This window comes from Alosa pseudoharengus, unplaced genomic scaffold, assembly GCF_046254945.1.
Source record: "Alosa pseudoharengus isolate Yale_2024_CS ecotype anadromous, Long Island Sound unplaced genomic scaffold, YU_APseudo_1.1 YU_APseudo_1.1_scf_14, whole genome shotgun sequence".
Classification (NCBI taxonomy): Eukaryota; Metazoa; Chordata; class Actinopteri; order Clupeiformes; family Clupeidae; genus Alosa; species Alosa pseudoharengus.
This window is the reverse complement of record NW_027468609.1, coordinates 11,426,219-11,438,718: the sequence shown is the minus strand read 5'-3', so window position 1 is coordinate 11,438,718 and position 12,500 is coordinate 11,426,219. Positions and strand designations below refer to the sequence as shown.

General features: G+C 46.3%; 1 protein-coding gene across 1 annotated transcript in view; it reads left to right on the top strand.

The window, feature by feature from the left end:
• igsf9a (immunoglobulin superfamily, member 9a) overlaps positions 1 to 12,500 on the top strand; it is a 56,002-nt gene that overhangs the window by 6,967 nt on the left and 36,535 nt on the right. Inside the window, exons 2-3 of the mRNA XM_076283200.1 lie at positions 3,202 to 3,300; positions 4,407 to 4,595. Coding sequence (XP_076139315.1) covers positions 3,237 to 3,300; positions 4,407 to 4,595 — 253 coding nt within the window. The 5' untranslated portion in view covers positions 3,202 to 3,236. The remainder of the gene's footprint in view (positions 1 to 3,201; positions 3,301 to 4,406; positions 4,596 to 12,500) is intronic.

The following is a 12,500-nucleotide window of genomic DNA, read 5'->3' as shown; positions in this document are numbered from 1 at the left end:
ACACACACTGCCCAAGAGATGCACCACAGACACACACTCTCCAAGAGGTGCACCACAGACACACACTGCCCAAGAGATGCACCACAGACACACACTCTCCAAGAGGTGCACCACAGACACACACTGCCCAAGAGATGCACCACAGACACACACTTCCCAAGAGATGCATGCCAGACACACACTGAGGTATTGTGTTCATCTGCCCCAAAACACACACACAGAAGTGCTTAGATGTCCTTCTACCAGACCATCTCCTCCAAACAATCGGAGGGATTGAGTTTTTCTCCTACTACATCATCTCTTGTAAACACAAACCCAGAAGTGCTGAAACGTCCTCCTACCAAACACACACCCGAATACCCAGAGGTGCTGAGTCATCCTAGCAGACCATCTCCCCAGAGGTGCTCTGTTCCTCTCCAACCACTACTCATACCCTGCCACAGCTCCAAATCTTCCCCAAACACACTAACCCCCCAGGAGATGTGTGTTTTTCTCCTCCAAGACCATCTCCCCCAAACACTAACATCACAATGCTGTGTTCTCCTAGAGTCCATGTCCCCCAAACACTAACGGCACAATGTTGTGTTCTCCTAGAATCCATCTCCCCAAACACTAACGGCACAATGCTGTGTTCTCCTCCGACACCATCTCCCCCAAACACTAACGTCACAATGCTGTGTTCCCCTTCAAGACATCTCCCCCAAACACTAACGTCACAATGCTGTGTTCCCCTTCAAGACATCTCCCCCAAACACTAACGGCACAATGCTGTGTTCTTCGCCTAGGCTTTTATCTCCATATCTCTATCCACCCCCCCTCCTTTTTCTGTGGCTCAGACAATAGATCAACTGCTAGAGCAAGGGGCTAATGATATTAAGATCATGGGTTCGCTTCCCAATCAGCACTAAAAGTGTCTGCTAAGTTATTTAATGAATCTAAATGTACTGCAGAGACACACGGTCACCTTCCTACCATCACACAGTGTGCCTCCTCTTGACAGGGCATCACCGGACATATTAATTAGGCTAAGTACAAAGACTGCCTTTAGAACAAACAAGGAAGCTGCTGTTGTTTACGACAATGTCACCGAAGACTTTGGACCTGAAAGCGCTCATCTCATAAATCTGACAGACGAGATGTCTGGCCTTATTTATCTTGTTTGTGTTGGGACATGACATGATTTCGTACGACGTTGTTCCTCAGATTTCTTAAAAAGTACAGCAAACACTATAAATGGATGTGTGTATGCGCTCAGTGGCCTTCCCTAGAACTTTTCCGCCAGCCTGTAAGACTAGTCTCCTCTGCTGCAGTGATTACCTCAGAGCGGTAAGAGGCTTTCGACGTCTGCAGAGAAGCGTGCTTAATGCCAGCAGTGTGTAGTTGAGGAGCTCACACAGCCATGAGCTGTGTGTTAAATTTACCCATGACACACATGTTACACTGGACACATGCGCACACACACACACACACACACACACACCAATACACTCCTGGCCTTCATCGGGAGTGTGGCAGTAAAGTCCAATAACCTGTTTCATGGGTTCAGAAACGGCAACAGGGAAACAAGCAAAGAGTACAAAGATCACAGCAATGACATCAGATCCTGAAATGTGTTGTGCAGGTAAAAATGAAAGCACAAGGTAGAAAGGTCTGAAAAGTGCTATACTGTACATATGTATGGCAAGTGCTTTACATGCATGAAAAGTGCTATACAGGTGTATCTGTATTATTAGTAGTGCTAAAGTACAGTACTTTAGAAACTATAGTATTGTGATATAGTGCTGGACGGGCGTACGTAGTCTTGGACAGTTGCGTGACGTTGCTCTGCCTCCTCCTGCTCTGTAACATAAAAGAATGCCAGTGTGTGTGTGTGTGTGTGTGTGTGTGTGTGTAAGCCTGATTAAGCTTCCTCTCTCTCCTCGATTACCCATGCACGAGATCAGCTTTGCATTGTATGCAATACCACTATATATGCTTTTCTCGTGCTGTAGCCTAGATTACAGTCCAATCCAACTATTCATTAACATTAACAAGTATTAACATTAACAATACTGCATTTATTCAATCATATAGAAGGATGTTTTAGAAATAATGAATTGATTGCTATAAGTGCAGGTCATCAATGTAGGTTAGTCATGTGGGACATTATGAACCCACTTTAATTGTTTTAGCATAGAAGGTTGCTGCAGACATTATGAGCTCTTGTGAGGTTGCTGCAGACATTATGAGCTCCTGTTAGGTTGCTGCAGAGGTTATGAGCCCTTGTTAGGTTGCTGCAGAGGTTATGAGCCCTTGTTAGGTTGCCTTAAGCTGGAGGGTGTCCTGCTCCCAGCACGGTCCAGCCAAACCTCACGTGCCGGTTCGCCTCACCCCTTCAAGCAGCTTAGAGACGCACAGTGAGCCTGTGACGCTCGTTCACTGCCATCTCTCTGACGTGTGTGTGTGTGTGTGTGTGTGTGTGTGTGTGTGTCTCAGTGATCTCATTTGCACAACAGGGACAGTTGAAGAGGACTGTCCTGATCTTTGCTCTGCTTGCCTCCACTACTCCCCCGTCTAGGTGAACAAAACAAACTCATTTAACGTGACAAGAGACAGCTGAAGATCGAGCTTTGCTCGTCTGCTCCGCTAGTTTTCCAAACCCCTTGTCAGAGTAAATAAACTCGTTTACACGGAGAGGAGATGGCTGTGTGTTAAGAGTCTCACCCATGCTGAGCTTTGGGGGCCGTTCTGAGGCCCCATGCAGGGAGCCGAGCAGGGCCAAGTCTCGCTGGAGACCAGGGCACCATTTGGAGCCAGTGGGGGGTTTACACACATACTTCTGCTGCTTGCTAGAGAAAACAAGGTGGTCAGATCTGTGTCTCTGGTAGCGCCGTCTTGCAGATTAGTTGTTCATGCAGTGTGTGTGTGTTCAGCTGTTGTTTTCAGTTATGTTGTGTTTTTGTTTTTTTTGATGGGGCAGTAGTAGCGTAGTGGCTAAGGAGCCGGGCTAGCATACAGTAGTGTGGTAGCGTAGTGGCTAAGGAGCTGGGCTAGCATGCAGTAGTGTGGTAGGGTAGTGGCTAAGGAGCCGGGCTAGCATGCAGTAGTCTGAAAAGTAATGGGTTCAATTCCTGGCAAGGCACTCAACCCCGAGTTGCTCTGCTCTTTGTAGTTAAAGTGTTGTGTGTTGATGTTTAATGCTGTGTGTTTACCTGTGTGCAGGTGAGGAGATGTGTGTGGTCTTATGAGTGACAGCTATGGAACAGCTGAGGCTCCATCTCCTCTTGTTGACTGTGGCTGCATTCACACTCTGGCCCCTAGGTGAGTGTTCACACATACACACACACACACACACACACACACACACACACACACACACACACACACACACACACACACACACACACACACACACACACATACACACACACACACACACACACACACACACACACACACACACATACACACACACACACACACATATATATACACAGGCTATTCACTGAGTCAACGTATACCTCTCTCACACTGTCTTTTTAATTTTCATTATACACTGTTTGATAACTGAGCATGTGTCCAACTGTATCCATCTGTCGATATCTGTCTGCCTGTTGCTCTCTGTCTCTGTCTGTCTATCTCACTCTCCTCCCGTTTCGTCCTGTGTCTATCTATCTATCTCACTCTCCTCCCGTTTCGTCCTGTGTCTATCTATCTATCTCACTCTCCTCCCGTTTCATCCTGTGTCTATCTCACTCTCCTCCCGTTTCGTCCTGTGTCTATCTATCTATCTCACTCTCCTCCCGTTTCTTCCTGTGTCTATCTCACTCTCCTCCCGTTTCGTCCTGTGTCTATCTATCTATCTCACTCTCCTCCCGTTTCATCCTGTGTCTATCTCACTCTCCTCCCGTTTCGTCCTGTGTCTATCTATCTATCTCACTCTCCTCCCGTTTCATCCTGTGTCTATCTCACTCTCCTCCCGTTTCGTCCTGTGTCTATCTATCTATCTCACTCTCCTCCCGTTTCATCCTGTGTCTATCTCACTCTCCTCCCGTTTCGTCCTGTGTCTATCTATCTATCTCACTCTCCTCCCGTTTCATCCTGTGTCTATCTCACTCTCCTCTTTTTTCATCCTGTGTCTATCTATCTATCTCACTCTCCTCCCGTTTCATCCTGTGTCTATCTCACTCTCCTCTTGTTTCGTCCTGTGTCTGTCTATCTATCTCACTCTCCTCCTGTTTTGTCCTGTGTCTATCTATCTCACTCTCCTCCTGTTTCGTCCTGTCTCTGTCACTTTCTACTTGTTTTGTCTCTATCTGTCTTCACTGTACAGTACATCATGCATGTAAATGTCTCTCTGTAGGCTACACACCAGCTATGACTGACGTTTGTGTGTGTGTGTGTGTGTTTTGCTCTGTTACATCTAGCCCGTGGTGCCGAGCCGTCGGTGCGTGCTAAAGAGGGCAGCGGGGCAGTGCTCAGGTGCAGCGTAGCGGGTGCGGATGTGGGCACTGCCAGCCCCAGGCACGTGGTGGAGTGGGTACGTGAGGACTTCGACATCCCCATCCTCATCAAGTTCGGGGCCTATGCCCCCCGAGTCCACCCCGATTACGAAGGTGAGCTGAGCTTGGTCCTATAGGACAGGAAGAGCCCTCATTTGATTTGGATGATGAGCTGAGCTCCATCCTATAGGACAGGAAGAGCCCTCATTTGATTTGGATGATGCTCCATCCTATAGGACAGGAAGAGCCCTCATTTGATTTGGATGATGAGCTGAGCTCGGTCCTATAGGACAGGAAGAGCCCTCATTTGATTTGGATGATGAGCAAAGTACAAAGTCTTATTTTTCTACTCTACACTCTGGGGGCACTGTAACTGCCCGAATTTGAGTGTTCAGACTAACAAGAGCTCATTTAAAAGCTAGGCTAAATCAATTTCATGCCACAATTACATCAATTGCATGCCACATAGCTATAGTTCCCGCCACAAGATAGCTATAGTTCCTGCCACAATATAGCTATAGTTCATGTCACAAGATAGCTATAGTTCATGCACCAGTACTTTGCTTGTTGAGAGTCTTTGCACTTTGCCCACCATTTAAATTAGGGTCTAATGAGTTTGTTTCCTTCCTTCCCCTTCCTCTTTCTCTTTCTCTATCCCTCCCTTCTCTCTTTCTCTCTCTCTCTCTCTTTCACTCTTTAACACTGATTCCTAAAGAGAAGGTGAGCTGCAGCACTGGATCAAACAAACAGTTTTTCTCCCCCCTCCCCCCTCTCACTCTCTCTCTCTCTCTCTCTCTCTCTTAGCCCCCCTTCCCCCTTTCTCTCTATCACAGACTCTTGTTCCTCTGATTCCTAAAGAGACTGTGCTGATCACTAGGATTCTAAAGAGACTGTGCTGATCACTAGGATCCTAAAGAGACTGTGCTGATCACTAGGATTCTAAAGAGACTGTGCTGATCACTAGGATCCTAAAGAGACTGTGCTGATCACTAGGACTTTAACTGGCTCAATGAGACCATATTCCTGCTGTAAGAGAGTTCTTGGTTGAGATCATCCCTATGATTTGATCATTGATCATGCATCAGCGCATCAGATGATGGCTAATGGAGAACTCCATTATTCTCAGCTAAAGACACTAGGAGGTTGGACTGGGAGTCTGCTTTGCCTGTTCCAGGAGACATTTCAGATGTAGTGGTCCCCCTGAATGCTAGAGGAGATCTAGTTCAAATCTAGGGGTACCCTAGATTTCCCTCCTGACTCAACACAAACAGCACCTACCCAAACTACACAAACAGCACCTACCCTAAACATACACACACTGGAACTTGTAAACTCTAGTGTGAGCTGAGGTGTATGTGTGTGTGTGCATGGGGGTTGTGTGCTGTGTGTGTGTGTGTATGTGTGCATCGGGGGTTGTGTGTGTGTGTGTGTGTGTGTGTGTGTGTGTGTGTGTGTGTGTGTGTGTGTGTGTGTGTGTGTGAGTGTGTGTGTGTGTTAAGGGGGCTTTGTGTGTGGTGGGGGTGTAGGTTGGGTAGGTCTGCTTCTTTCTCCGTTGTGTGCCGAGGGACAGAAGTACAATGGCTGTCTGTGGGGAGACGGATCTTGGGCTGGGTTTACGAATACCTCTCTTCTATGCTGCTGTCCTCTTAAGACACACACACTCTCTCTCGCTCTCTCTCTCTGTCACCCACCCACACACACACACACACACACACACATATACACATATACATACACACACATACACACACACTCACACACACACACACACACACACACACACACATACACACACACACACACATACACACACACACACACACACACACACACACACACACACACACCCTCATCAGGACACTGTGACAGGGAGAAGGCCTGTCTGGTTTGAAAATGTTCCCGTGATGGGGGAAGGTCAGAGTGTAGTGAGGACAGATGCCAGAGCACACCATTGCAGAGGCTTAGAGTGTGACTGCGACTCTAGACCGCGAGTGTCAGGGAGGCAAATTAGACTCTCACACTTTATCACTTTATAATACTCTTAAAGATATGTGTGCTCTCCCTGAGAGTAGGTCCACTGACCTGACTTTTCATAGGTAGAATGCTATCTCTGTCATTGTTACATGAGGGCCTGGAACGTAGCATGGCACTTTGGTGCACCGGGCGGGTAGGATTACTTCTGTCATCACTTTTCAACACTCTGGATATTACCTTATTAACCCAGCATGTTTTTATTCAGCATACAGGGCAGTCAGATAGACTGCTGTGGAACTCAGGGTTAGTGTATTACAATATGATGTTATGTATGGAATTTACACAAAAAAAATCTCAAACTCTGGATGCAAAGGGCTTTTTTGTGCATGTATGAAGCCAACTCATGAATACCCTACTCATGTTGTCTATTTCCGTCACTGAGAGAGTTCAAATGAGAGAGATAGAGAGAGAGAGTGTGTGAGAGAGAGAGTTCAAATGTCTGTTGGGCCAGTATATTCAAATGTATGTTGGGACAACATTGGATAAATACAAGGTCTCTCATAATGGAGCTTTTAAAAGCCAAGCTTCAGAGACCATGTCACATGGCGAGGCAGCCAGGAGAGACACGTCATGTCCACAAACATAGAGTAGTGATAGTGACAGAGGGAGAGAGAGAGAGAGAGAGAGAGAGAGAGATGGAGAAGGAGAGAGAGGGGGAGAGGAAGAGAGACAGAGATGGAGAGAGAGAGAGAGAGAGAGAGAGAGAGAGAGAGAGAGAGAGCTGGATTCACTTGTGGTCATTTCCATATCATTCCTCTGAGTCACTGCAGCACAGAGCCCTCTGTGTGAGCCTGCGGCGGTTTGGCTGAGCCTGCTCATGGCGATAAGGCTTAATGAGGGCTTTAGCGTTAGCCGCGCAGCTACGGATCTGATTAGTGGAGACCAGGAGTGAAGTGGCCTCCCTGCTGGGCTACGCTGCACTCTGGGCTGTTAGTGTGAGGGAGTTTGCTCTGTCCCCTGAAGGCTGCAATATGCCCTTTTAAAAGCTTCCTTAATTCCCGACATTTTGAACGTTAATGAAGTCGATGGATATTATCTTTTTGATGCTGGCCCTTCTGGTTCTAAAATAAAAATGACACTGTGGTTAAAGTGCTTTCCCACGCCGGTGATGTCACTGAGGACTCGCTCGAGCATTCCTTCCTATAGATGAGAAAGAAAACAAAGGCAGAGGAAGACAATGGAGGAAGGAAAACAATCCCTTTTGAAAGAGACTGACCAGAGCAAGCAGCTCCCGTGACAGAGAGATCTATATTCACGCCAGCGTGGACGGACACAAAGCCTAGCAGGCATATAATCTGCCTTCACTGCCCGGTTCTCATCGTCATCAGGTGTGTTAGGGAGGTGTGTGTGTGTGTGTGTGTGTTGTGTGATGGTGTGAATTTCATCTCATCGGGCCATCCTCACACTTCAGTATCGGTCGTAACAGAAAACCCCACATTGGAGTCTCCCTCATACTGTACATTCAGTAAATAACAGTTCCACTCCACACCTGTCTTTACCTGTCTCGATCCCTCTCTACCTGTCTCTGTCTCTACTCTACCTGTCTCTACCTGTCTTTACCTGTCTCAAATCTTCACTACCTGTCTCTACCTGTCTTTACCTGTCTCAAATCCTCACTACTTGACTTTAACTGTCTTTACCTGTCTCAAATCCTCACTACTTGTCTCTACCTGTCTTTACCTGTCTCAAATCCTCACTACTTGACTTTAACTGTCTTTACCTGTCTCAAATCTTCACTACCTGTCTCTACCTGTCTTTACCTGTCTCAAATCCTCACTACTTGACTTTAACTGTCTTTACCTGTCTCAAATCCTCACTACTTGTCTCTACCTGTCTTTACCTGTCTCAAATCCTCACTACTTGACTTTAACTGTCTTTACCTGTCTCAAATCCTCACTACTTGTCTCTACCTGTCTTTACCTGTCTCAAATCCTCACTACTTGTCTTTAACTGTCTTTAGCATGTCCACCTGTCTCTTCCTGTTTCTACTTGTCTCGATCTCTCTCCACCTGTGTCTACCTGTCTTAACTGTGTCTACCTGCCTTTACCTGTCTCTATCATTTCCACCTTGTGATTTCTACCTGTGATTACCTGTGTGTATCTGTGTCTTATCACTCTATACCTGTGTCTACCTGTCCTTAGTGGTCGACCCTTGCTTGTCTCTCCAACGCTGTCTACCTGTCTCCTGCCTGCATATAATCTGCCTTCACTGCCCGGTTCTCATCGTCATCAGGTGTGTTAGGGAGGTGTGTGTGTGTGTGTGTGTGTGTGTGTGTGTGTTGATGGTGTGAATTTCATCTCCTCGGGCCATGCTCACACTTCAGTATCAGCCGTAACAGAAACCCCCACACTGGAGTCTCCCTCATACATTCAGTAAATAAGAGTTCCACTCCACACCTGTCTTTACCTGTCTCGATACACAGTCTCACTCCCTACTCGTCAAAGGTCTGACGCATGGTCAAGGGTTCTTGGCGTCAAATTCCAACGAGAAAGGTGTACCTTCTGCGTTGTTTTCCGACGTGGGGGTCTGTCAGATAGACATTCATGTTAATCCCTCATCGTCAAATATAGACGAAAGGAAATAAATGTCCATCAAAGGTGATGCCGTCACGTTAGACTAATGATTTGTTTGAAATCATCTAAAAACAAAAATCGCAGACCATCAGAGCCATAGGCTACCTTAGGTTACTTTGATCTTGCATAATTTTATTCAGCTTTGGTGTAGGTAACGTAAGGTAAAATAATAATAATAATAATAATAACAATAATCTCTAACTGACACGCGCATATTTCTGTATTGCGACCATTGTAGCCTACAGTTGTAACAGCGCGTAACAGTCGTTTTACTCCCCGTATGCGCTCATTATAATAGGCTTTGCTCCTGCCTAGATTCGAACTCAGAACTGCCTGAAAGTTGCAGACCTGTTCTGGAAATACGTGCATTAACCCACTCGACTGTCAGACAACGCTATCTGCTTCGAGTAGGCCTATTAGGTAGGACTGTACAGTCCTCAGTACACAGTACAGTAGGCTACAGTACACTCCTCAGTCCTACTCGAAGCAGATAGCGTTGTCTGACAGTCGAGTGGGTTAATGCTCGTATTTCCAGAACAGGTCTGCAACTTTCAGGCAGTTACAACTGTAGGCTACAATGGTCGCAATACAGAAATATGCGCGTGTTAGTTAGAGATTATTGTTATTATTATTATTATTATTATTTTACCTTACGTTACCTACACCAAAGCTGAATAAAATTATGCAAGATCAAAGTAACCTAAGGTAGCCTATGGCTCTGATGGTCTGCGATTTTTGCTTTTAGATCATTTCAAACAAATCATTAGTCTAACGTGGCGGCATCACCTTTGATGGACATTTATTTCCTTTCGTCTATATTTGACGATGAGGGATTAACATGAATGTCTATCTGACGGACCCCCACGTCGGAAAACAACACAGAAGGTACACCTTTCTCGTTGGAATTTGACGCCAAGGACCCTTGACCATGCGTCAGACCTTTGACGAGTAGGGAGTGAGACTGGGTTGGTCTCGATCCCTCTCTACCTGTCTCTGTCTCTACTCTACCTGTCTCTACTCTACCTGTCTTTACCTGTCTCAAATCCTCACTACCTGTCTCTACCTGTCTTTACCTGCCTCAAATCCTCACTACTTGACTTTAACTGTCTTTACCTGTCTCAAATCCTCACTACTTGTCTCTACCTGTCTTTACCTGTCTCAAATCCTCAGTACTTGACTTTAACTGTCTTTACCTGTCTCAAATCCTCACTACTTGTCCCTACCTGTCTTTACCTGTCTCAAATCCTCACTACTTGTCTTTAACTGTCTTTAGCATGTCCACCTGTCTCTTCCTGTTTCTACTTGTCTCGATCTCTCTCCACCTGTGTCTACCTGTCTTAACTGTGTCTACCTGCCTTTACCTGTCTTTATAATTTCCACCTTGTGTCTACCTGTCTTAACTGTGTCTAACTGCCTTTACCTGTCTCTATCATTTCCACCTTGGGATTTCTACCTGTGATTACCTGTGTGTATCTGTGTCTTATCACTCTATACCTGTGTCTACCTGTCCTTAGTGGTCGACCCTTGCTTGTCTCTCCAACGCTGTCTACCTGTCTCTCTCCATCTCTCATTACATCTACCTGCCTCCTACCTCTGTTCTACCTGTATCTCTCCATCTCTCATTACATCTACCTGCCTCCTACCTCTGTTCTACCTGTCTCTCACCATCTCTCATTACATCTACCTGCCTCCTACCTCTGTTCTACCTGTATCTCTCCATCTCTCATTACATCTACCTGCCTCCTACCTCTGTTCTACCTGTCTCTCTCCATCTCTCATTACATCTACCTGCCTCCTACCTCTGTTCTACCTGTATCTCTCCATCTCTCATTACATCTACCTGCCTCCTACCTCTGTTCTACCTGTATCTCTCCATCTCTCATTACATCTACCTGCCTCCTACCTCTGTTCTACCTGTATCTCTCCATCTCTCATTACATCTACCTGCCTCCTACCTCTGTTCTACCTGTATCTCTCCATCTCTCATTACATCTACCTGCCTCCTACCTCTGTTCTACCTGTATCTCTCCATCTCTCATTACATCTACCTGCCTCCTACCTCTGTTCTACCTGTCTCTCACCATCTCTCATTACATCTACCTGCCTCCTACCTCTGTTCTACCTGTATCTCTCCATCTCTCATTACATCTACCTGCCTCCTACCTCTGTTCTACCTGTCTCTCTCCATCTCTCATTACATCTACCTGCCTCCTACCTCTGTTCTACCTGTCTCTCTCCATCTCTCATTACATCTACCTGCCTCCTACCTCTGTTCTACCTGTCTCTCTCCATCTCTCATTACATCTACCTGCCTCCTACCTCTGTTCTACCTGTCTCTCTCCATCTCTCATTACATCTACCTGCCTCCTACCTCTGTTCTACCTGTATCTCTCCATCTCTCATTACATCTACCTGCCTCCTACCTCTGTTCTACCTGTATCTCTCCATCTCTCATTACATCTACCTGCCTCCTACCTCTGTTCTACCTGTATCTCTCCATCTCTCATTACATCTACCTGCCTCCTACCTCTGTTCTACCTGTCTCTCTCCATCTCTCATTACATCTACCTGCCTCCTACCTCTGTTCTACCTGTCTCTCTCCATCTCTCATTACATCTACCTGCCTCCTACCTCTGTTCTACCTGTATCTCTCCATCTCTCATTACATCTACCTGCCTCCTACCTCTGTTCTACCTGTCTCTCTCCATCTCTCATTACATCTACCTGCCTCCTACCTCTGTTCTACCTGTATCTCTCCATCTCTCATTACATCTACCTGCCTCCTACCTCTGTTCTACCTGTATCTCTCCATCTCTCATTACATCTACCTGCCTCCTACCTCTGTTCTACCTGTATCTCTCCATCTCTCATTACATCTACCTGCCTCCTACCTCTGTTCTACCTGTATCTCTCCATCTCTCATTACATCTACCTGCCTCCTACCTCTGTTCTACCTGTATCTCTCCATCTCTCATTACATCTACCTGCCTCCTACCTCTGTTCTACCTGTCTCTCTCCATCTCTCATTACATCTACCTGCCTCCTACCTCTGTTCTACCTGTCTCTCTCCATCTCTCATTACATCTACCTGCCTCCTACCTCTGTTCTACCTGTCTCTCTCCATCTCTCATTACATCTACCTGCCTCCTACCTCTGTTCTACCTGTCTCTCTCCATCTCTCATTACATCTACCTGCCTCCTACCTCTGTTCTACCTGTCTCTCTCCATCTCTCATTACATCTACCTGCCTCCTACCTCTGTTCTACCTGTATCTCTCCATCTCTCATTACATCTACCTGCCTCCTACCTCTGTTCTACCTGTCTCTCTCCTCTCTCATTACATCTACCTGCCTCCTACCTCTGTTATACTCTCTCTCTCCATCTCTCTTCCATCTACTGCCTCCTACTCTG